The sequence below is a fragment of the Heloderma suspectum genome, chromosome 4, assembly GCF_057233095.1.
Source record: "Heloderma suspectum isolate Gila_16-S chromosome 4, 16-S_ref, whole genome shotgun sequence".
NCBI classification, from domain to species: domain Eukaryota; kingdom Metazoa; phylum Chordata; class Lepidosauria; order Squamata; family Helodermatidae; genus Heloderma; species Heloderma suspectum.
The window spans coordinates 215,294,634-215,321,036 of NC_139461.1; the positions used below are offsets into that span (position 1 = coordinate 215,294,634).

General features: G+C 41.7%; 1 protein-coding gene across 1 annotated transcript; it reads left to right on the forward strand.

Moving 5' to 3' along the window:
- Positions 1-672: 672 nt before the first annotated feature.
- On the forward strand, positions 673-26,235 carry LRRC40 (leucine rich repeat containing 40). The gene is made up of 15 exons (XM_084852234.1): positions 673-865; positions 1,957-2,138; positions 2,918-2,991; positions 4,203-4,332; positions 6,054-6,177; positions 6,775-6,917; positions 8,867-9,039; positions 9,302-9,392; positions 9,494-9,539; positions 12,859-12,970; positions 15,851-15,958; positions 17,657-17,767; positions 19,731-19,808; positions 21,519-21,704; positions 22,530-26,235. The coding sequence occupies exons 1-15, from the start codon at positions 706-708 to the stop codon at positions 22,633-22,635; spliced, it is 1,824 nt and encodes a 607-aa protein (XP_084708360.1). The 5' UTR covers positions 673-705; the 3' UTR covers positions 22,636-26,235.
- Positions 26,236-26,403: the final 168 nt, after the last annotated feature.

Genomic DNA, 26,403 nt, shown 5'->3' on the forward strand with positions numbered 1-26,403 from the left:
TGCTATGGTCCATGGGGTCACGAAGAGTCGGGCACGACTGAATAACTGAACAACAACAAGGACCTGGAGAAAATGCCTGCCTGAGAGTCACATCTCAGGCTTGGAAATCCTTCCCCTTTAGACCAGCCTCCTTCCCCAACCCAGTGACCTCCACATGTTTTGGACTAAAACGCCATTCTTCTGTTACCATTGGTCGTGCTGGCTGGGACTGATGGGAATTGTAGTTGAAAACATCTGGAGGGCACCAGGTTGGGGAAGGCTACATTACATTTCTATGGTGCCCTAAGGATCTCAGAGTAGCGTGCGACATTCTTTTCTGATTTCATCCCCAGGAGTTGCAACAATCCTGAGAGGCAGATTAAACTGAGAAAGTCTCATCTAATGCACTTCATCTAATGACCAATGTGGAGTTGAATCCATACCACTTTGACACCCTCCAGCCGCTATGCCCGCTGGCCCGCACTGCCTGCTTAGGCAAAGGCCGTCCGTATACGTCCTGGTTTTAAGGGCTGTTCAGACCTTTGTTTCAGCAGGAGCCAACCACCGGCCTTGTCTGAGACGCATATCCCCTGTTCTCGCTACCCCCGTCACCCGGTTAGGTTGTAGATCCGCCCACCACGTTAGCAGAGGCGGGCCCGCCCGAGGTTTAGGCGGCGCCGCGCCGCGCCCTCCGGTTCGGTCTGGCGGAAGCTCAAGGTGGACGCGATGCTGGGCGCGCGGAGACGGGGAGCGGGAAATTCCCTCGCCGGCTTCCGACGGGGCGCCGGGGATGGCGAGGCGAGCGCGGCGGCGGTGCCTCAGGGCCTGATCCGAGCGGCCCGGAAGAGCGGCCAGTTAAACCTGTCTGACCGGGAGCTCACCGAAGGTGCGAGCGGCCCGGGCGCGGGCTGGAGCCGCCGAGCTGTGTACCTCGTTCCCCGCGCGCCGAGGGGAAACGCTCAGCACGGACTGGCGGGGGGAGGCCGAGGCCTTCTGAGCTCACCCATGGGGCCGGGTCTCTCTCCTTGCGGAAAGAGGGCGGTTTGGGGTGGAGGGGCTTACGTGGGAGGGTGCCGTGCTCCAGACAGGGCCTTCTCATTCCCTCTCTCCCACCCAGAGTTTAGTGCTTGTAGGAACGGGCGCGAAAAGCCACGCCCATCCTTTTCTTGCCCTGGCCCTGTACCGGCCTTCCCTCAACCTGGTGCCTTCTGGAGGCGTTGGATTCCAACTCCCAGCGTGGCTGCCTGGGGAATGCTGGGGGTTGTAGTCCAACACTACCTGGAAGGCACCAGGTTGGGCGAAGGCTGTCCTATACAGCAGGGGTGGGCAACCTGTGAAGTAAAACCCGTGTCAGTAACAGGAGGAAGAACTCGCCCTGCGTCCTGGAGGAGGGAGGGATGGGATGGGATGGGGTCAGCTCCTCCTAACTGCTTTATCTTCGTAAAGGGACAGGAAGGCTATTTTGTTCAGTCGTGTCCGACTCTTCGTGACCCCATGGACCATAGCACGCCAGGCCTTCCTGTCCTGCGCTCTCTCCCGGAGTGTGCTCAAGTTCATATTCATTGCATCGGTGATGCTATCTAGCCATCTCCTCCTCTGCCGTCCCCTTCTCCTTATTACAGGCTGTCTTTACAGGTGGAACATGCTGTATATGGGACTGTGTGGCAAGCATGCTGGCTCCAGTGCTAAGCACACTTACTAGGAAGGAAGAAAATGTGCTTAGTCCCATTGGAGTAAGTGGGACTTATGGATAAACATGGCTAGGCTTGTGCTACACCGTTTAGAAACGGAGAACTTGGAAGGGTAGAGCAAGTTACGGGGGGAAAAACAAAGGCTTTCCTCCTTTGTAGATGTACATAAATCCAATATTTTCTTTTGTAATTGTGTGAAATATTTCAGAATGGCAACAGTAGTGGAGGCAGAACTATGACTGCTGGGTCAGGTATTTGTATGAACGTATCATTTTTCTTTGTGTAGTACCTCTACATGTATGGCGAATAAATTTGGATACTCCGGAAGAAGCTAACCAAAATCTCTCTTTTGGTGCTGCTGATCGGTGGTGGGAGCAAACTGATCTCACCAAACTAATCTTATCTTCAAACAAACTTCAGTGTCTTTCTGATGATGTCAAATTCTTGCCTGCGCTCACCGTGCTGGATGTGAGTACAATAACTGATGGATGTTGCATTCATATTGTGTAAAGTCTGATAAAGAGTGTGTGGGAGGAATCACAGAATAGGCATTTCCCATTCTGCAAGCTGTAAGAGTTTTGTTGAGTGCTCCAGTCCTGAAAGGCACGTATAGATCTTACAGTAAAAATACATGTCTGTGATTTATCCAGTCCATAGGAAGCAGCATTGTATCTAGCATCAGAGGGGCTTCACAGGTGTATATTTGTCAGTTGTTGAGCTGTTGTGGTGTGAGGCTAGAGTGCTTGACTTAAGTTACGCAGTCCGAGGTTCTCACTGGTTGACCATAGGTCAGTCACCAGCCTCACTTGCAGGTTGTTGGGAGAATAAAATGAATGCTTCCCTGAGCTCGGGGGGGGGGGGAGCACATTAAAAAGTTGGCTGACTTTAATGGGGATAAAGAATGAGGAATCTGCAAAATTCTAAGAAGGATTCTGAATCTTGGGCATCTGAAATTAAACTGGTTCCTATGCTTTAAAACTGTTCTCAGTGTGAGTATGGTTTCTTCCGTAGTTTTTCAGTTCCCCCTTCATTCCTTCCGGTTTTACCTCTTAGCCTTGCCATTAAATGACAGAGCTTGACAAAATGGCTAAAAATGTGAACCAGTGGAATTCTGGTTTAGAATTACAGTGGCTTGTACAGATGTCATTTCCAAACCCTAAATTTGTTGGCACTAGTTGTGTTCTAGAGCAATTGATATTTTATACACTAGGAGAATAAATGTGCTCCTGGCAACTTCTTATTTTTAGGTGCATGATAATCAACTGACATCTCTTCCTTCTGCTGTAGGATTGTTGGAAAACCTTCAGAAACTTAATGTGAGGTAAACATATTATACGAACTTCATAAAAATATTTAGTGAATGGAAATGCTTTTTATATACAGACCTTCATTTTTAATGTGCAAAAAATCTTTTCAAGCCAGAGGTCTTTGTGTTGACAGCTGTTATATTTTCCAAGGTGGTTCTAATGCATCCTTTCATAATTATTAAGGTGAGGGCCTTTTTAGTGGTGGCACCCCTGTTGTAGAATGTGCCCCCCCTCCCCTGAGAGAGGCTCACTTTGCGCCTGCATTGTGGCATTTTTGGTGCCAGGTGAAGACCTTTTTATTTTTCCAGGTTTTTTAGTCCTTCAGTTTAAAAAATTGCATTACTGCATTTGTGGAACTTTGCACTGCTGCTGGTTTTGTCTTGGTTTTATTATCTTTTAAACTTACATTTTTAATGTTACGTTTTGGTATATTATATTTTATGGTCAAGTTTTCTTTTGTAAGCTTTGGCTAATGGTTGGTGTCAAGAATGGGTTAATAGGGTAGGAGCAATGAGGGCTGCTGGGGCAGTCACTTTTTCAGCAGCCACCTGGAGGTTGATTGTTTTTTGGCCCTTTCTCAGCCAGGCAGCTCAAGGTTTGCTCTGGCTAATTGGGAAAATGATAACATCCTGTGCCTGGTGGGAAGATGCAACCTCTTTGGAGGGTGGAGTGGGGTGTCCTGGGACTGGGCTGAGATTGGGTGTTTCAAATCTGCCTGGAGTTGCTAGGGCTGGGTAATAAAAAGAGGGCTAAAGAAGGGGCTCGAGTCTTTTATTGGCCCTGACGGTACTAGGGTGTGCTACTGGTCAATGGTTATCCTGGGAGGCCCATACTTTGGTATTTATTGGATAGACTAGCTAGTTTTATTGTTTTGCTCTTGGGAGTGTGTGCCTGGGTGTTTAGCATTCCTGGTTTTGTTTAGAGTTTTGAACCTTGCTTGTAATTTCCTGTACAACCTACCACCTCTTCCCTGTTCCTTCCTCTTTGCCCCTTTCCCCTTTAATAAACTTTTATTCAGCTTTCAGTTGGTGTGGTCTTCTGAATAACTTCAGTGCTAAATACAGTGCCTGTTGGCCTGGAAGGGAGCAACTGGGTTAATTCTGGGGAAATTTGTGGCCAAGTTAGGCCTGGCCTACCTTGCAGGGTTGTTGGGGTGAAACCAGTAATCCTTCACAGTTGGTATCGAATATAGTACAATAAAATCAAGATATTATTTTATCTATAGTCATAATAAACTGAAAGATATACCAGAGGAGCTTACCCAGCTAAAGCACTTGAGGAGTCTGTTTCTGCAGCACAATGAATTATGTCACTTGCCTGATGAATTTGGACAACTTATCAGTTTGGAAGAGTTGGTAAGTAGAAGGCTTTTGTGATAACTCTCCTTGTGATGCTTACTACTATTATTACTATTTTTTTAGTTATACTTGCATAATACTTGAATTGGTACAGTATTTTACAGTTCTTGGGCTGGATCCAGACTACCTTTGGGTGGAGTTCCGCCCACAGGACTCCTCCTGGAGGATGGGAGGAAGAGGTTTTTGCCAGATCTCCCTTCCACCTGCCCCACTCCCCAAAAAGCTGATTGTGAGGGACAGGGGATCTCTGGAACACAGTGGGAGGTATCTCTGGGGCTGGAGGGGGAAGGAGGCATTGCCCCCCAATCCCCTCCCTTTTCTCCAGTGGGAGCTGCCACTAGATCTAGGTCTCTTCAGTGAATGGAAGAAGTCTGCGTCCAACCCTTTATTTTGGGTTTATCAGCCCTATATTAAGAATCGGGCAATTCTTGTCTGACAGATTTACTGTTGAATGTTAAAACTCTGCATATGACACACTGCTTGCAAACATGCTACAATTTGCAGAACCTTTTAGCTTATACTATATCTGATTAACTTAATAGTACTTCAGTTTGTTATGTGAAAAGTCTTGAACAACATTTCATCATCTCCCTCCAAAAGCTTATAGAAAAGTTAATGAGATGTGCTAAGGGGAGCCCTATTGGGTCTGCTCAAAGGTTTATCTTGTCCAGCATCCTGGTGCCCACAGCAGCCAGCCAGATGCCTCCAAGAAGCACTCCAGGAAGGCATGAAGGCAATAGTAGTGTCCCCTCCCACCAAGCAACTGTTATTAAGAGGCTCATTGCCTCAGAACCTTGACCTGTTATAGCTAATACTCATTGTGTGATCATGGATAATAGCCATTGATAGACTTATCTGCCATAAATTTGCCTAATTCCCCTTTACAGTAGGCATCACCACATCTTGTGGCAGTGAATTCTATAAATAAATTGTGTATGTTGTGAAGAAGTGCTTTATTTTGTTTGTCCTGAATTTACTGCTACACAATTTTATTGGGTGACCCTGACTGTCTGACATCTGAGTGTCAGATATCCCAGAGTTTCTTTGCAGGCGAGATGCTCCATGCAAGCAATCTTGTTTCTGTGGAAGCCTTCATGTACACGGCTGTACACTTGAAGGCCCCCTCCTAACAGACGTTTGAGGTCTACATACACATTTCATAGGGAGGGCCTACATGACATGCACGATAGTAGGGGGTGAGACTACTCGATGTGTCTCCGCTCACATGTTTAACTATGTGGGTTAAATAATGCCTGAATAAGGCTCTTGTCTATGGTAGACCCAACTCTTTCATATTTTAACATACATATGTGGAAAGCACATGTTTCCAGCTGCATGTATGTGCCTGTAAATGCTTCAAAGAGCCTGAATTGGTAGTGGGTCCCCACCTCATGTGGTGTCATTGCTGCCATGTCCTAAGATGAGGTATACTTTAAGAAACCCAACTGACGTGAAAGTTTACAAACAGCTTAATTTGAAATAACTTTACTGAAGCTTGTTTTCAATTGAATGTGACCAAGTCTAAATCTGTTAGCTTATTAAGTCGTTTGGACATTACTTAAATTTTCTCACATAATCATTGTTATAAATTATTCACAGTGCAATCGTATGCGTATTTACTCAGAAGTAAGTTAACTTGTATCCAATTCGTTTTATTCCTACATAGGTGTACATAGGGTCACTGCTTGAATCAATGTTTCTTCTCTTGCTTTCTTCAGGATATTTCCAACAACCATATTTCTAGTATCCCTACAAGTTTTGCTTTTCTTACAAACTTGGTGCGTCTCAATTTGGCTTATAATCAATTGAGGAATCTACCAGCAGAAATCAGTGCAATGAAAAGTAAGGAAGTTTTGAAATAGGGTTTTGGTAAACTTGTATTTGTTGTCGTGTGTGTGTGTGTGTGCGGGGGGTGCTAGTAGTAATTGTTTTTTTCTGAAACTCAATTTAAAAAGTACCTCACCATTATTCTTCTCTAAGGAGTTTTATTTTCATGCACTGTAGATATGACTTAAACCCAACAGCATATTACTAATTGTATTATTGAGTTAACCCTACCTACCTCTTTTTCCCTTTCGTCTAAAAAGCAAGAGTGGTGAAACCTCACTTGCACACTTGTGAATCATTCTTTTTCAATCTGGCTTGGACACTAAACATTTGAAGCCCCTTTTAAAAGTATAATTTGACTAAAATATACCTGTGTGGTGGTGGTGTTCAGTAAAGTCACCTAGTACCAGGGGCAGGGAGCCTATATACACCAGTTGCTGGGGAACATGGGTGGGACGATGCTGTCCTGCTTGTGCGTTCCTGGTCGACAGCTGGTTGGCCACTCTGTGAACAGAATGCTGGACTAGATGGATTCTTGGTCTGATTCTAGCATGGCTTTTACGTTCTTATTGACTTTGATTCTGATATATATACGTTGATCTGTTCTTATAGGTTTAAAACAGCTTGATTGTACTAAAAACTACTTGGAAACTATACCTCCTGAACTATCCAATATGGTTTCATTGCAAGAACTTTATCTAAGGAGAAACAAATTGTGCTACCTGCCAGACTTTCCTTCATGCACATCTTTAAAGGTAAGATTTGTTCTCTGTAGCTTTGATGCTTGGTTGTGCGTTAGTGGATTGTGGTATTGAAGTATATTTTTCTCATGCTACTGTAATTAATTTACTACTTGTAATTAAGGGAGCAGTCCTACTGGATTTCTGCCTGCTAGACAGGAGCTTCTGATCTCAGAGGCTTCTGAAAACCCTGTGCTCTGCTGGCTGCTGCCAACAGGATGGGTTGAATGACAAAGGAGATATTTGACTCTCGGTCCTCCTTTTCAGCATTTTCCATTAGATGGGCCTCTGAGCCTGGCTACTGGAGTTGTGCTGCCAGGGGTGGGGACAGGGCTTGAGAGGCTTTAGGATTCTGCAGATCCTGGCCTCTCCTCCTTCCCTGCCCACTGGCACACCCCTTTTTTCCTCTGCCTATCCCCTTCCGAGGTCTTGACACTGACCTTGGAAGAGGAGCTGCCACAGAGCTTGCTGGGGTGGCTGGGAGGGGGTGGGGGTGAAGAGCCGAGTGGGGATTCTAATCTCCGAGATCCTAGTTCTGTCCATTGTCTTGGAGGTGAAAATCCCCAGTATTCTATGGCCCCTAAAACTATTTATTCATTTGATTTGTATCCTGTCTTTCCACGAAGAAAATGGAGTTCAAGGTAGCTAACAATCATAAGAAGTAAAAAAAAAAAAAAAAAAACCAACCCAAAAACAAATACATTAAAATGACAGTTAAAGGCACAACAATAAAAGGTAAAATAGCAACAGAGTACAGCTTCTGCCAAGAGACCAGCTTATATGCCAAGGGCCTGCTTTAATAAAAACATATTTGCTTGCTGGCAGAAGGACAGCAGAGGGACCCAACCTAGCCTGCTTTGGCAGGGAGTGCCCTAGCCTGGGAGCAGCCACTGAGAACGCCCTTTCTCACGTCATCACTATATGTGCCTCTGAAGGCAGTATTACTGAGAGAAGGGCCTCCAAAGATCTTAAAACCCGGCAGGCTTGTACGGGAGAAGGCGGTCTTTCAAGTAGCCTGGTTCTGAGCTGTATAGGGCTTTATAGGTCATAATCAGCACTTTAACGTGTGCCTGGGAACAGAACAGTAGTCAGTGAAGCTGTGGTAACAAGTGAGTCCCTGTGAACCAGCTTCCTGTAACTGGCCCCATTTAACTGTGTGGCCGCAGCATTCTGGACCAGGTGAAGTTTCCGAACAGTTTTCAAAGGCAGCCCCGCATAGAGCACATGACTGTAGTCTAGATGGGATGTAAATAAGGCATGCATGACTCTGTAACTTTCATCTATATATATTGGTGAAACTGAGCTAAAAGTAGTTAAGCTTATCCAGCTAGGTACTGAAATTAGATTCTTAGCCTGATTTTTGTTTTGTGACACTGCGATTAGAGTATAGCATATAGGTTGTCCAGCTGCCTGTATTTAACCACATACAGAGCAATCCTATACATTTGTACTCAGAAGTAAGCCCCACTGAGTTCAATGGGACTTACTCCCAGGTAAGTGTGTATAGGATCGCAGCCTAACATGGTGCTTTCAGACAGTATGTTTTAAGGGCAGAGTGATTCCTGTGACACATATACATGATGTAGTTCCATCTGCATTCTGAAGAAAATTTGTATTCAAGTTTGTCTTCAGAATGTGGATAGAACATTTTTTTTTAATGAAAGTTAAGATTATCAGAATTTTAGTAAGGTTGGTAAGAGCAATTTGATGCTTCTCTACCAAGAAGTAATCCTACTGAGTTTAGTGTGGTTTACTTCCAAGTAAGTATGTGTGATATGGAACACTAGTTACTTAACTACCTACATGGTTACTACAGACTTCCTGCTTGAGAAACTCTGATTAAAAAAATGTAAATATTTGTTTGCTTTTAGAGATGTAGTAGTACAATTCAGAGACTGCTTTATCTTGGCATTTGTCTTTTTTGAGATTAATTTATCTTTTTTTCATTTTTTTCATTCCTCTAGGAATTGCACATTGGTGAAAATCAGATTGAAGTGTTAAGAGCTGAACACCTAAAGCATCTGAATTCCTTGTGTGTATTGGAACTTAGAGATAATAAACTGAAATCATTGCCTGATGAAATTACTGTACTACAGGGATTAGAGCGACTAGACCTATCCAACAATGATATCAGTGGGTAAGACTAGTCTAGTATGGTAGGAAAACATATGTAATAGTCTTCCTTGCTTCGTAGCAAGGAATCCAGGGTTATATGATTGCTGAATTTTAGAACTAAGACCATACTTTTCCCTTGAAAAACAGTATTAATTTGTAAAGTAATATTGAACCACAAAGAAGGATCTTCTAATTATGAGCTTCAGAATTCTGGGTAAGTGGGCATAGTATTGTTACACCTTCTGTATTTGATGTAATTTCTAAAAAATACTTTATCTTGGCAGTCTCCCTTATAAGCTAGGAAACCTTTCTCAGCTGAAGTTCCTAGCATTGGAAGGAAATCCTTTAAGAACAATTCGAAGGGATGTTCTACAAGTAAGTACACATACTTTACATATTAAATTATTTCTACTCCCTTTTAATCAAATATGTGATAATTGACAAGCTTTTTCTGTGCTCTTTTTCTTCTGTATTAGAAAGGAACACAAGAAATTCTGAAATACCTTAGGAGTAAAATACAAGGTAAATGTTTTCTTTGAGAGTTGAAGGTGTACAGTTAAGTGAGCCCTTGGGATAGCTGTAGTTTATTAGATTAACTATTCTCCATTTTCTTATTGCTGTTTTAGTTTTTTATAATTAGAAATCCCATTCATCCACATCTCTGTTCAGATAGCTTTTCTCTTTTTCCATGTAATTGAAAGTAGTTTACTAGTATGTATTGAAGCCTATCCCTTATTATATAGATCCTAAGTAAGTTGAAGACTCTAGTTTGGTATTAATAAAATAGAAAGCTGGAGAACTGAATGTCCAGAAGAATTGTTTGTTGCCTAGTTACTAGTTCAATAGTTCATTAGCAGCTTAAAATAAACTTGGTAGTGAAAGATGCAAATATTGCCAGTCATGAAATTGACTTGCTACCTCTGAATGTCAAACGCAGCAGCAGCCCATCTCAATACATGGAAAACTGCTCTAGGAACTTGAGGAAATTTCAGAAGCAGTTTGTGATATCACAGCCTGCTTCCGTCTCCCATACCATGATGTGCCACATTACTCTTCCCTTGTCTGTATTGACTCCTCCCATTATCCTGCAGCCATTTTTCATCCCCAACTGTATGCTTGCTACTCTTACTACCCTGCAAAACCTATCTCACTTTTAAGCTCCAGCGCAGGCAGAAGCCCTTGAGAGTCTTAGCTTGCTATTTCTGGAACTTCCCTTAACTTAATAAAGAAGTATTGCATACTTGTGCACTCATGTTTGCCATTCATCTATAGCTTGATCCTAAACACATCTGTTTGGAAATGTTTTATTGACTTTAGTGGAAGAGCATACTTCTAAGTAAACATGCTCAGGACGGAGCATCAAGTAAGTGTGCTTCCTTCCTTGATAGTGGATGAGTTAAACGTAATAATAGATTTTTCTTTCGCAATGTATTTAACGGTTTGTACTAGAGAATGTCGGCAGTATTACTGCTTGTGTAATATCTAATAACTATTTGACATCTCTTTTAAAAGGTCTGGTTTAGCAACAAATACTTTAAAAGTATTAGCATATTAATATTAATATTAATAAGTATTAATTTGAAATGGTCTCCTTGGGTGGGATTCTGTTTGTATGGGCAAACATGGTAGAACGATTGGGTATCTCTTGGTACCAGGTTGTGGGTAGTTACTGTAGTGCTATTTGGGAGCGAAAGAACTTCACTTACTGAATTATTTCATCGTCTGTTTTTTAAAAAAAAAAAAATACATGCATGCCAAAATTGATTTGGACTTGTATCAACCAAATATGATGTGACCATTCATTTTGTCATTAGTATAGCTTCCCCTTTAAAAAAAGGTTTCTTAAACGGTAATAATTCAAAGCGAAAGTGTTATATGCTATACTATCACAGATCTTACTTTTTCAGTAATATTCTCAACAATTCTTTAATAACTCGAAACCTTTGGACAACTGGATCATAGGATACTTATGAGAACATAGGATACTTATGAGAATCTAAAAATGAAATTGTCCATGTAAAGCATCTGGCCTGGTTTGCATGACACGGCAGCCCACCGTGGCTTAGTTTACCTGTGGGGGTTGTTATGTCATGCCAGGCACCATTTTTGCATGGCACCCACAATCGCCTGGCTTGCCATGGCTTGTCATATTGTGCAAACACAGGTGGCAGAAATTGTTTGAGGTGAGACAATTGGACAGGTTGTCTAACCCTCAAACAACCCCTGCTGCCTGGTTTCGCACAACACCACAAGCCATGGCAAGCCAGGCGCATGCAGACATCATGCAAAAATGGCACCTGCAGTCCCCGGCACGATGCAACAGCCTCTGCGGGTAAATTAAGCCATGGTGGTCTGTTGTGTTGTGCAAAACAGGTCATTTTCTCCATTGGTCCTGGTGTGGTGAAGAAATACAAGCTTTTATGACCTAAGGCACCTGTATAGCAAACACCGCACTTGATCGGATAGAACGATAATCCCAAATATCAACTACCTTCGTAAACCTTGGAGAACTAGAGAAGTTCGCAGGCTTTGGAGACTTTCCAAAGAAAAAGCCCTGAGCATCTTCTAGAGCCAGTGTAGTGTAGTGGTGAGAGTGACGGACTGGGAGCCGGGAGATCCGGGTTCTAGTCCCCACTTGGCCATGGAAGCTCACTGGGTGACTTTGGGCCAGTCACAGACTCTCAGCCCAACCTACCTCACAGGGTTGTTGTTGTGAGGATACAACGGTGAGGAGGAGGATAATGTAAGCCGCCTTGAGTTCCTTGCAAGAGGGAGAAAGGCGGGGTATAAATGCAATAAATAAATAAATAAATAAATACGCTGTATAAAGTCTTTGGGGCTGCTTGTTATTTACTACAGCTGAGCCAGAAATGGGATACTTTTCACAAACATGCCATCCCCTGTGAAAATCCAATTTGTTTATTTAAAAGATTTATAAGATCTCTTTTATGTTAAACCCTTTTGTTAAGTACAAGAAAATTTAAATCCACAAAGCATAATAAAATGATGTGAAAATCAGAATTTACAGTTAAAAATACCAGACAGTACCATATACACTATGGCCCTAGTAGAATCCTAACTCCATTATAGGCCAAGGTAAGCAGGTGACCCTTTAGGGACCATTTGAAGACCTGTAACAATGGGGCCTTTGATGATGGGCATTCTCAAAATGGGAGCAAACCTTTTCACAGTCTAGCTCCTTCCACAACATCTATTCAGTGTTAAGTCGATATTTTCCTGTTCCTACTTTGAATTAGCTTTGTGTCATCCCATAGCCAAATATGATAGGTTACATGATTGGTCATGAAACCAATTCAGAGGAAGGGTGGGCAGCATCTCAGTGTGTTGACCTCATGATGTCATCGTCACGTAGCCAGTTTCAGCTATGGGATGCAACAGCCAACACACTATGCAATTCTCTGTTGACTGAAATTAATTAGAAAAAGGAGTACGTAGTTAGAAAAACAAATGTCACTGAAGCAGCCAATGAGGCTGTGAAGAGGCTGCAAAGAACAGCAAAAAAAAAAAGAACATGGCCCTTATTTTGGCAGTGAAGAATATAGATAGTGTTCAGTTTGACCTGCTTTGGATTTCCCAAGTTCTTTGAATACACTGAAGTCAGTGGGACATATTTCTGAATAGACACACATAGGATGGGCTGCAAATATGACTTACTGGGTGTCGAACCATTTTAAGTCTTCTATTATGGCCCATGCTAAGCCTGTCAAGTAAAATTTGAAATCATGTTCCTTACCATCTGGCTACACTTTATCTTCTTAAGACTTCTGTACATTTCTGATGTTTTTCAAATGTTAACCATATCTACTCCTGTTTTCTTTAGACGATGATATAATTGGTCCAAATGGAGAATTGCCTGTGACTGCAATGACTTTGCCAAGTCAGTCAAAGATTAACTTTCATGCTATAACTGCGTTGAAAACATTGGATTATAGGTAGGAATATTTTAAGCTTAGAAGAGCTAGACTTATACATGAAAATGAATTGTTATAAAGTTTTCAGTTTTATAGTGTGTCCCTGACAGATCAGTTTTAATGAAGCCATCCATTAATCATAGCTGAAGGAAAGGGCCACAGGATCACATGCTTTCCCCTGCCAGCCATTCGCCTCTCTGGAATGAATTGTATCTTGTATCGTAACCATAGTTTGTATGTCTACAACATTTATCTACTGTATTTCTGCCCAAAGCACTCAACATTAGTGTTAACCATGGCTAAAGTTGGTGCTGATGGTAACCCTTAACTCCATGGTTAAAGCAGGGAATCTGTGCTGGAAAGACATGGGTCTATGGGAGGAGAACACACAATCCTGTGGCCCAGTCCCTTACCCATGATTAGTTGTGAAAGCTAGTTACAGCAGTACTGGCAGTAGAACTGCAAGTTCTATAAAGGTGTTTCCTTGGGATTCAGATTTCATTTTCATTCTGGGTGCTTTCTGGTAAGAGGGCTTAAACTATTTCACAATTTCAGTTGTCGCTCGAAATAATTGAGAACCTTGATGCAATCCTATACATGTTTACTTGAAAAGTAGTTAGAATGGACTGGTAAGCATGAGACAACAGCCCACCGTAGGTTTTTTAACCCACGAGGAGACTGCAGGATGCAAGTGGCCACCATTTTGCATATCCAGCCCTCGCTCAGGGGTTGTGTCATGTCATATGAACTTGGTGAGCATGGGTTATGCAAAGGTTAAACAACCCTCATACAACCCTTGAAGAGACCATGGGTTGTTTAACCCTCACATATTTCATGCTCGCTGGGTTCACATGACATGACAACCCCCGAGCGGACATTGGATGTACAAAGTGGTGCCCATGGGCCCTGCAGATCATCATAGGTTAAGTAACCCATGATGAGCTGCGTTGTGTTGTGCAAACTAAGTCACTTTGGTCAATGGGACTTACTCCCAGCTAAGTGTGCATTGGGTTGCTGCTATAGTGATCTTAAAAGCCCCATTTGTAGTAGCATAGTAATAGACTATAGTAATGGTAAACAGTGATAACAAGCTTTACAGTGTTGTTCTCCAAGCTATGAAATAAAAAGTCATCTATTTGGTAAAGCTGTTTGGTTAATGTTGTGCTAGTAGTACTATAATAACATGTTGGAGAACAATCTGGTTTCAGGGCTGGCTATGGGACAGAGACTGCTTTGGTCACCTTGGTGGACGATCTACTCCGGGAACTGGACAGAGGGAGTGTGTCTCCTCTTGGTTCTGCTGGATCTCTCAGCAGCGTTTGATACCATCAACCATGGTATCCTTCTGGGGTGTCTGAGATGGGACTGGGAGGCAGTCCTTTATAGTGGGTACAGTCGTTCTTGGAGGGGCAAATGTAGAAAGTGGTGCTGGGGGATTCCTGTTTGATGACATGGCTGCTGGGTTCCGTCTTATCCCCCATGCTATTTAACAGAGACATGAAATCGCTGGGCGAGATTGTCCTGAGTTTTGGGGCTTGGTGCCACCAGTGTGCTGATGACACCCAACTTTCTCCTTTGCATGGTAATCCATGTTCTAGTTCTAAATCAGTGTCTGATGTTGGTAATGGATGTGATGAGGGCAAACTAATTGAAGCTTAATCCTGTCAAGACAGAGGTTCTCTTGGTTAGGCGAAAGGCAGATCAGGGAATAGGGATTCAAACTGTACTGGATAGAGTTATGCTTCCCTGAAGGCTCAGGCTCGCAATTCGGGTGTACTCCTGGACTTGGCCCTGAACTTGGATGCCTAGGTTTTGGCGGTAGCCAGGAGTGCGTTTGCACAGCTGAGGCTAGTGTGCGAACTGCCCTAGTTCCTAGAGCTGTCTGATCTGGCCATGGTCATGCTTGCCTTAGTTACATCCTGTTTGGACTACTATAATGCGTTCTGTGCGGGGCTGCCTTTGAAAACTGTTCAGAAACTTCAGTTGCTCCAGAATGCTGCAGCCAGACTATTGACTGGGGCTGGTTACAGGAAGCACATGATTCCCTTGTTACAACAGTTTCACTGGCTACCAGTCTTTTTCTGGGCACAATTCAAAGTGATGGTTATGACCTATAAAGCCCTACATGGTTTGGGACCAGGCCACCTGAAATACTGTCTTCTCCCATACAAGCCTGCCTGGGTCTTTAGACCTTTGGGAAAGGCCCCTCTTTCGATATCACTACCTTTAGAGATGTGTTTGGCAACACAAGAGAGGGCCTTCTCGGTGGTTGCTCCCAGGCTGTGGAACTCCCTGCCAAGTGAGGCTAGGTTCACTTCCTCTATGCTACCCTTCCACCAAAGATATTTTTATTCAAGCAGACCTTTGGTGTGTAAGCAAAGCAGTTGAGTTGGGTGCTGTGTTTATTCTGTTGTGTTTTCAATTATGTTTTAATGCATTTGTTTTATAGTTTTAATCAAATTTTATGATTGTAAGCTGCCTTGAGTGCCATTTTTCTTGGTAGGGTACAAATAAAAGCAGGGTACAAATAAAATATATATAATAAAAAAGACTGTCCCTACCCACAGCCTTATAAAGCTTTCTGTGGAGTGGTCTTGTTGAGGTCAGTAGTCTTGGTTAGTAGCTATTTTTGTAAAGGCTTTAGAAATGGCTTCGCATCTCATTAATTTTTTTTAAAAGGTGTCTTCGTAGAATGTTGTGACTTGGTCTCCCAGCCTTATTCCATATTGATAGTTAAGTACAAATGAGTCATTCTGCAGGTGGATTTAGAAGAACCCAATGGCTTTCCCATTTTAATTTTTGATTTTTTTAAATTAGGTTGTTTTATCAAAACACCCTTAACGGTTATCAGTCTAAATTGCATGTGCCTCCTAAATAAAATGACTTCTAAAATATTTTTAGTGACAAACAGGCAGCTGTAATTCCAGATGAAGTATTGAATGCAGTTGGAAGCAATCCTGTCACTACCATAAATTTCAGCAAGAATAATCTGACTGACATTCCTGTAAGGTACTATGTTTCTGCTACAACAGTGTTAATCCTGCTATGTCTTATTTCAAGGGAAACATTATAGGCATGTTTCAGTCTTGGGAGTTAAAATATCGCTTCAGTTGTGTTTTTGTCTTAGGATATGATCCAAGATGTGCCCAGTGAAAGACTTTGTTCACTGTGAGTAGTGTGTAGGTATATTAACAAGATGGTGACCTAGTTTGGACATGAAATGAAAACACAGCTTAGTGCTATGTGCATGTGCCTTGGGCTCACTTGCTCTCCTCTTCCTTCTCCCACTCATCTGCAAGGAGTAGACTGGAAGCATCTACTTCCTGTTTTTAATTACTATGTAACATTATGTACACTATGTTTCTCATTATGTACAAAAAAGGAAAACTGTGGTTAATCTAATGAACCAAGCCAAGATCAACCCTGGTTGGTTTTAACAAACCATAGTTTAAAGCAGACTTCCACACATCAGCTTGCTGTGGCAAGTATGACTCCCCCTCTGGTGAGTGTGATAAGTAGAGCCACATAGGTCCAAACTGGGAAAGATGGAAACCCCAGCTTGTCCCACTGTCGAGTAAGAAAGGCAAGTAGGGAAGGTTGGATGCCACTGCTTGCCGGCCTTGGAGGGGTCTCCATGCAGCAGTGGCTAATTGGTCACTCTCTCACTGGCCTTTCCCATCAGGGAAGGCCCATAGTGTGTGTTGGAGGCCTGTGCTCAGAGGCTCTCAGTGTGCTTCCAACTGGGATCGCCCAGTCAGCACCTCTCCTGCCAGCTTTTCTCAGTGGGACAGTGTGTTGGGCTATGGCAGTTGGAGGCGCTTAGGGCTCCTCCAAGCAGCCACTCTCCTCCATCTTTTCCTGTTGGGAAAGGCTGACAGGCTCTGTATGTTTGGCATTGCTCGTCAGAGGTCCTTGGAACACTTATGACCTGTGTTGCCCAAAAGGCCGCTCTTCTGCCAGCCTTTCGCAGTGGGTGTGTGTATGTCTTGAGTGATGCTGGCCAGAAGTGCTCAGCCTCTTCCAAGCACCTTTGCCCACCCGGGCACGTTCCCCCCATCCCAGCCCTTTCATCAGGAAAGGCCATGAGGTGGAGGCTTCCCTGGAGTTTTTAGCTTGGCCAGCAAGACCAGCTAAAAATTGTAGACCCCTGGTTTAAACTAGCCTGAGTTCCCAGTTGAGATATAAGAATAGATCAGATGAACAGAATCTATGCCTGCTACCAGGTGCTCTTCCATACAGGCAGCTTACAGGGCTAGACCACTTTAATTTCAGCAATAGAACTGTGCCATTTAGCTTCAGACCATTCTTTGGGCTTCTTATATTAAGCTGTCAGTTATTTAATGCCACAAGGTAGTAGCAATAGCTGTCTTGACACCATCCCTAGGTGGCTGGTCTCATTCCAACTGAATGAGGTGAAATAATGGGTCTCAAGTAAGTTCCCTTGTTTTGAAGTAAAATTAAGTTTGTAATGGTTAACAGCAACTGCCCAGATCCTTTTGTCAACCAGAACTCATTTGATTAGCCTTGGACAAGATTACATTTCTGATCTTTTTTGCTCATCTGTAGTGAAGTCTAGTTCTAGGTGAGGATAACATCTTACTCTGGGGTTATAAAATGGTGATGGTTCTACAGTTTGGCTTTATCAGTGGTCTTTTGAAATAACTCTAAATACTGCAAATCACTGACATTTTTTTTAATTATCTGCAGAATTGTGGAATTAAAAGACTCTGTCTGTGATATCAATTTTGGTTTCAATAAGCTCTCTTCCATTTCCCTGGAGCTCTGTATGCTTCATAGACTGACACATTTGGATATCAGGCAAGTGATTACTTAAAACTTTCTCCCTAAGACATCTTAGAATTATAGACTCCCTTAAAGCCTTTCCCTTGTTAAATGCAGTAATAGGTGAAATTTTAGCCAATGTGGAGTCAAGGATATGCTTGAAACAAACCTGAGGATACTCCTAAACTCCTTTTTGAGAACTCTAGCAGCAGAGTTAAACAGCAGCAAAGGCAAGCTGTCACTATACTGTTGGAGCAAATGTGGCTAAATAGATACAAGGGTAAAATGACTGAGAAAAGGCTGGCCCTTCAAGAAGACTTGAATTGGCATTGGCTAAATCAGTGTGACGTTAACATTCTGAGATCAAAAGAAGGCTAGAGGCCTGGCTTGCGCAATTTGTGACACATGTAACAAAACCTATCCTACCAGCCATGCATGGGCCCTACAAGGGACTCTGGTAAACCTCTGGGTTTTGCTGCCTAGTACCTAGCAGCCTAGTGCATGGCTAGTGGGTTCCATTCAGCTTGTTGAGTTGCAACTTATGTAGGTCTCTTTTGGGCTGAATATTCTTATGGCAGAGAGGGGTTTGGACCCAGGTTTTTCCCAAAACTATTCCTGTCTCTTCTGGGTTATGTTTCATGCACTTTTCCCAACTAGCCAAGATCAAGTGGATGCCTCTTCCTATCTGGCCTCCACATCTGTAGTGCTCCAGGAGGGATGGGCAGTTGTAATATACTTCCATCTGTCTGCCTGTCCCTTGTACTTCCTACATTTGTGCATCCAGATTTCTGCACTCCATTTCAGCTGATGCCACTTGTGTTATGGAAGTGAAGGCAAATTTTAGCAATTGGAAGTTTGAACCAATTTGCCTTTGTGCAAGAGAGCAATTGACTAAACCCATAAGCGCAGTTAAGTTCCATGTTGCTAAGCTGTTAATTTGTATTTGATTAGTTTTCTCTAGTAATGCGTTATGAACAGTTCTGAACCGGTAAAAATGGCTGGGTTAAATAGATTCATGGCTGTTTAATTCATGCAGTCTCTGTAAGCTGACCCAGTGGATTTTGTTGGAATTACTGCATGTGCTCCACTGCATGTGCAACAAATTTCCCATAGACCGGGTTTGAATGTAACAAAAATCCAGAGTATGGATTGAGTATGGATTGTTATTGACTTGTGGGTTGTCTACATGCAAACCCTGCACTATGGCTCAACTATAGGTTGTTAACCATGGACAACCCGGAGTTCACAACCCAGCAACATACCATGGGTTCTCTTCCTGGGTTGTTTGTGGTTGACATTGCATAGTTAAACCATAGTGCAGGGTTTTCATGTAACGAAATGTAACGAATCCATGATTCAACAAGAACCCACAATTCAACCTACTCTGGGCTGTCATGGCATCCAAACCAGGCTAAAGAGATACTACTTATGTATAGAAAATTATGTCCTTATCTATATAATGAATGTGTATTTCACCATATGCACATGCAGCTGGAATTGCCAAGTGGGACATGCTACTGTTTATGTGATGTAATAAGAGGAGCCCTGCTGGATCAGACTATAGGTTAGCTCCTAGTTTCCAATAGTAGCTAGCTGGATGCTTCTTGGAAGCTCACAAGAAGGACATGAGGGCAACAGCTTTCCCTATTTTTGATCCCAGTAACTGATAGTTGGAAGCATGTTGCTCCTGAACATGGAGGTTCCACTTGCACTAATGTGCATTCACCCACACATGATTATTGTAGATGTGAAGTATACTCATCTAGCTTATTTATCATGGGAAAGTGGTTCTCAATCCATGTTAGAATAGGAGCCAGTGGTTCTACCTGTGTATTAAAGGAAAAACATTGTTTTAATAAAAATGATTGTTAGTCTGCCTTTAAGCTTAGAACCCTCTCATTTACAACTTTTGTACCAGGAAATGGTTCAATTAAAACATCAACTTCTAATCTAAATTACTAGTTGGAGTGTTTGGTTGCTTTTGTTTTTTACAATTTAGAAATAACAGCTTGACATCTCTGCCTGATGAAATGGAAGCACTGGCAAAACTGCAAATAATAAATCTTGCCTATAACAGGTAAGTGCCCTTGCAGATGGCCCTAGCAAGGTTACTGAATCGAGAGTCCATCAGGCCCCAACATTGCAGACTTTTAGGAAGCCTTTGAAAACCTATTTGTTTGCTCTGGCCTTCCTCTGATTATGTATGTGTGTTTTTATTGTTGTTTTTATGAAATTGCATCAGTCTATTTTATTGTTGTCAGCTGCCTTAGGAGGTCTCCTGCCCTGAAAGGTGGCCTAGAAATATTTTAAATAATACATAAATAGTTGGTTTTATGCCTTTGTTTTGTGGTATTATGTAACACTGAGAAACCACAGCAAACTTGTGCATTCAGAAATTCACCCAGGTAATTTGCTTGTATAAGCAGTACCATGTTGAAGGAGGCAATTCCTGGGATGCTTCAGGTTGTGTGAATAGACTGTATTCTGAAAGTGCACATGGATGTTGAAATGTGATGTTATTCCACTGCTCATATACACAAAAAAACCTATTCAAGAGATGTAAAACTTAGAGCTTTGAAGCCCATTAGGGTGTGTGTGGGGGTTGTCTCTTTTTTCTATGGGGGAGTTGGTAGAATTGAAATTTGTGACAGGTAGATCTAAACTACTTAAATAAACATGATTTATAACTCAACAATTATAAATATATCCATTGTTCAGGTGCAGCAGCTTGCTGCTCCATCTATAAAGTACCTAAGCACATCTTAATTTTTGTCATTTAGGAGAATAGAGGGGAAAATTAAGAGTTGAAAATAACCTAGTGTTTTGCCTCCAGCTTAACAGATTGTAGTATTATTAGTAAATCCAGATAACTTTAAAACACTGAACTCTTCAACTATGTACCATCATTTCATACAATATGGACCACATGAGTCATGTGAAACCTGTATCATTTTTATATCCTTAATTTAATAATTAATATAGCCTTAAAAATACTGCCATCTCAGGGTTCTTCCTCCAAGCAGCACAACTTTCTGAAAGATCTTCCAGTAACTTTCAATTCAGAACTTTTTATTCTTATCTCCTCTTCCCACATTCCACCAGCAGAAATGCTCTGCTAGTTCAAAAGTCTTCCACACATGGGAGGAGCTCTTCTGTTTGTGGAAGGCAAGGTCTGGATCCAAGCCATTGTTTATAACCCTGCTCTAGTGTACCTTTCTTCAACTGTTCTTGCAACATTGATAAATATTGTATTATGAAAACAGTGTTATTTATATATTTGTGTTGTCTTTGTAATGTATGTCACTTACACAGGGGGACATTTTCAGATAAGAAATACTATTATCTACCTTTTACCTCACCCACAGAAATCTGAAGTCATTCTCCTAGTGCTCCTGCCAATACAGGCCTATTTCCCTTCTTCCCCTATTACAAATATTTGGTTGTAGCCAAACAAACTATGCAATCCTATGCATGTTTATGTGGAAATAAGCCCTACTGAATTTTTAGGATTGCAGTGCAAGTTAGTTGCACTTAAGTCTCATTGAAATCAATTCTTAAATTGTCCCATTGATTTCAGTTGATGTGCAATTAACTTAGTCTGGATCCAGCCCCCGGTTTTTTTTTTTAATGGAGTCTCTGAAGGAACCACCATGCTCAGTTTCTAGCAGCCATATGATTGTTGGAATCCCAACAGGTGCATTCGGTAGTTGTGTTTACACAAATAATTTTTTAGGTAGAATTAATTTTGTTCAGCATTTATGTTTTACTTGTAATTATTCCTTTATAGATTTAAAATATTTCCAAAAGTCCTGTATCACATCCCAACCCTTGAAACAATCCTCCTTGGTAATAATCAGGTTGGGTCTCTGGAACCTCTACAAATAAAGAAGTTGGATAGGCTTGGTACCCTAGATCTTCAAAACAATGATCTTTTGCAAGTACCGCCAGAACTTGGGAACTGTGTCAATCTCAGGTGACTTTAACTTCATGAATTGTACATAACATGTTTCTATGCAACTTATTTATTTTGGAAAAGACTGTAATGAAACAGTACAAATATGCATCACTAAATCCATTTTATTTTTGTGTCTATTTGAATTGATTCAGTTATCTTTTTGAAAATGCGTGCTCTTAGTTCTTTGCAGAAAAAACTGTCAGATACTGTTGTTTCCAGAGATTAGGTACACACTAAATTTAAGGGTGCGCTCCTCCGTGTACTCCCATCAGTATGAGTACAATTCATTGAATATTTGAGTCTAGAATCTCTCTGTCTCTCTGGGATAGCACCCAGAACCTTACAAAAAGGTTTGTTGGAAAGCCCATGTTCAAAGAAACATTTTCCCCCAGTTCCGTTGTGATGTTGTACCTGTGCTAAAGAGAACACAGGAGAGAGCCCACTCTCTAAACTACTCATCTGACAGTGCCATTGGTTAGAAATTGGTGCTGTTATAGACAGTTGTCCTGGTTGGTGCTTGTAGGGGGAGTTTATGCTAAAGTATGAATTTTTTAGAGCTATAATGGTCTTTCAACCTGCATAAGTCCAGTTGTGGTTGAAAGATGGCAAATATAAATGATTAGGGACATGGCTGACCTCCATTTTTAAGTAATTGACATGAAGCTTCTATATAACAAGAGACTATTTAGATGACTTTTCTGACTCCAAGGTTTTTCAGTGAATCCTACCTAAAAATAGAATTTAAATGATTATCGCTTTTATGTATAAGGATTATGCATGCACATACAAGTGGGTGCACTAGAATGAACTCTTGTCCTAATTGGTTTCTGGTCCTTCAATTAGGACGCTTTTGCTGGAAGGCAATCCTTTTCGGACTCCTCGAGCAGCCATTCTTGCCAAGGGTACAGCTGCTGTGCTTGAATACCTAAGAAGCAGGATTCCTACATGATCCATTATTGCTGGTTTGAACTGAAATGGGTACAAGATCTTGCTCTCTGAAGAATGAAAACTGCAATCCTTGTGCTGGAGAACTGTTTGTTTGGATTAGCATAACCCCAACATGCACATGCTGGTGTTACTCTTAAGGGCTGATTCACTTAGGACTTTAACCTTACATGCAAGCCGTTCAACTGCCCTTGGGGACTTACTTGTATGCCATAAGTGTGGTACACAGATCTGTCCAGCAGTGATTCTTGGTGATCATGGCATTAGGGAAAAATGCTGCTGCAGTCAAGGAATTGTTGATGGCTGTATCCATGTATGCCCTGATTCACCACACACCTTATATGAAGAAATGTAGTATGTCAGCTGAAGTTGGACATGTGTAATGATATGGATTTGTGTTGAAATCACCACCACCACCATGTTCAAAATTACCTTTTTTTCTAATTTTGGGAGCACCAAAATAGTTCTTGTTCAAACAATAAAACATGGGGATTTTAATCTGCATGGTATGAAGCATCTGGTTCATGCTTTGGCCTATTACCGGAGAAGTATGATGAAAGCTTAATTGCCTTTGATGTATTTGTACCCATATTCCATATATATTCGAAAATCAGGCTCAACCACATATAGGAGGCGTTGATCAGTTTTAGAAAATCAGCCACATGGCTAAGTATGCTTTATATCAAACTGCTATAAATTCCAGAAATTAGGAAATTTGTGACTCCTGGTGGGTACAGTCAGTCTCAGTACATCCATTTCACAGAAGGTAAATTGTTAAGGTTAAAAGACAAGTAACCTGCCCAATAAACTGAGTACAAGGTGGCACCTGGGCTCCAAGACACAAAATCACTTATTTAAACTCCATTTTCTGTTCCAACACCTACTGCGCAGAAGGCAAACCAATTTATTTCCCTAAGTGAGAAGTTCCGTCCCAAATCAATTTCCACCAAACTCACACCTCATAACACAAACACACATGGTTGTATGGAACAGTGTAATTCTCTTAGTGAGAATGAGGTAACACTAGCGGAAACCAAGCTCTGAACTATGCGCGAAGGGAGAATCCAAGATGTTCCCCTTGCGTAGCCACTTGCCGATCTTAGGTTTCCAAAGTGGTCCGCTAGCACTTGCACAACAGGAAAAAGCAGCAGAGCGCTTCTAGCACAGCAGTTTCTTCTGCTAATGGTGCAATGGAATTAGGTCACAAAATCCCACTGCCACACAGACCGCTGCCCCCTTCACTTTCCCCCACTGCCATTGGGTTGCCCACTCACTGCTCCCTCTCTTAGTTAGGTCACTCCCTCCCCCCCCTGCACTTAGGTTGCTCTTTCCCACTTTCCATCTCTCCCTACCTTTGTTTTTGGTCCTAGGCATGCTGTGAAGTACAGCCCTAGCCAAGGCTCCAGCTGCCTGCCATTTTTCTTTTTCCAAAGGCCCCATGTGGGCCTACAGGCATGCTGGGGAAAAGAAGATGGTGGGCAGCTGGAGGCTTGGTCAGTGGTGTGCTTTACAGTATGAAGAGCTGCCCTTAAGTAAAAAACAAAACAAGAAATGGATTGGAAAGGGCAGGAAAGCCTCACAGGTGCATCTGCAGGGCTCTGCAAGTGCCGTGTTGGGGAAGTCCACCTTAGTTCAAAACAGAGTTGCGTATGTCAGCGCACATCTAAGTTGTCACTTTTCTTTGTAAAATACATGAAACTAGCAGTTGAGAAAAGGAAGGCACGTGGGGGGTCCTAATTCTTTAGCTGGAAAACAGCCTCTGACACCTCTTGCACAGATATAATTCAACTGCTCTTGTCATTGAGTATGCTAGGTGTGCTGCTTTGACTGTGTTGCCTGCTGGGCTTGCTTTTGGACCATTTTATATTGGCACAGAATCATAATGTTAGGAAGTTGGGATTTCCGCAAAAGCTGCAGTCCTAAAAGATACTTTAAGGTTCTGTTAATCAGTGGGATTTATTGCTGAGACAACTGTGTGAAGACAGATTTTGAATCTAGTATATAATTCTGTATGCGTAGTAATGGACAGAAGCCCCAGACTGTTGGTTGTTCCATACAGTAGCAAGGAAGCACACTACTGCTCCTGAGGATATTCACCTTTCCCCCAAACAGCTGATACCACTGCAGAAGCCATAGCCCCTTTCCACCAAGAAAATGAGAGATTGCTGGATGTGGATCCAGTGAATGGCCATGCAGCACCTTCCCCTGCAACCCATCAACTCTTCCAGGAGAGGATATTCTGTTGGAAGCCTGGTTTTAGTTGCAGATTGTGATGGATTTAAGCAAATGGCTCTTGTTTTTCATGGAGATACGGGCAAAAATTATTTTTTAATTATCAAGTTAATCGCTATAGTCAAGACTGGGGATGTGGACACTGAAGTAGTAACAATTCTTGAACATTTGATGTTACAGCATAATGCAAACTCTAGATTTTCTACATATACCATGAGTGGCATTCCTTCAGACTATAGAGGATGTTTCTAGCCATTGCCATCAATTCAGCGTAGTACTGGGTATGCTTAAGCATGTTTGACAGTGGAGAGTTTCCCTAATAATGGTGGTACTTGTGCAGCTTACTAGCATGATATGCTAGCACATTTGACACATGCTACCCCAAATCAGTTGTACCAAATGCTTCTAGTCTACAGTACAATCAGGATCCAGGTGAAGAATACTAACCAGTTTGCTAAACTAGTATTGGCAACTCCAAACCTCTAGGACAGCCAATACTACTTTTGTGGCTACAACTCTTGAAAAACTGACCACTAGAATTGTCCTTTTCATGAGAATGCAGCCCCACTTGATGCTTTTGATGTCCTTGGAATGCCACAAAATTACAACCTGTGAAATGACAGAATTAAAATAAAAAGAGGCCTAACATCATTCTATGAATGTCTGTGAATTAGAAAAATGAAATCTTTGTGCTGGTGTCTTGCAATTACATTTTTAAAAGACAGAATACTTACAATAAGGTGACTTTATTTATACAATAGACTTTTTAATATATTATTCAAAACACTTTTTTTAAATACTGAAAAAGTTTGAGTACATCAAAGCCGAAAATGGCTCTGCTATACACTGCACAGCATTGTTTGAGTCCCTGTATTCGTTTTATGTACAGAAAGCATCTGCGAAATGCATTCTAAACACAATATGCACCTTACCAGTTAGTGTCAATACACAAAGTAAAATGGGAAGGATACCACCTGCATGTGCAAATTAAAGTTAATTGATTTCACTGAATCAATTGATTTAAAATATAGCTTTAAAGTACCTTTTTGCACATAAAATGAAGCAGCTTTCAAGTTCAGTAAATCTGTATACTGCAAAAACATTGAAATACATTCACAATCTATGTTCATAAAGTAGTAAATGATTCTTCATTCAGCCTTATTTACAATGATACTGTAATTAAACTGAAAAGTACAGTTCGTCATATAGCAATCTTTGTAACACATACAAAAATGACAGTTCTGTATATAATTTAAGCTCAAAATCACAATTGTTCCAAAATATTAATTACAGTACAGCTATCTCTATAATTAAACATGTGTTTTATAAAATGGTAAAATTTGTAATAAAGTAAGTTGTTGGTTTTGACTTGATTACAGTACTCACAAGTAGAAAAATGTAACTAGTAAGTCTTTGTCTTGCCCAGTGTTAAGCCACCTAAGCTAGCAAAGAGGCAGGAAAGGCCCCAATTTATAAAAATTCAGCCTCTTGTGCCGAACTGTTGTGGCTTATTGATGTTTAGAATAAAAGATTTTACAAG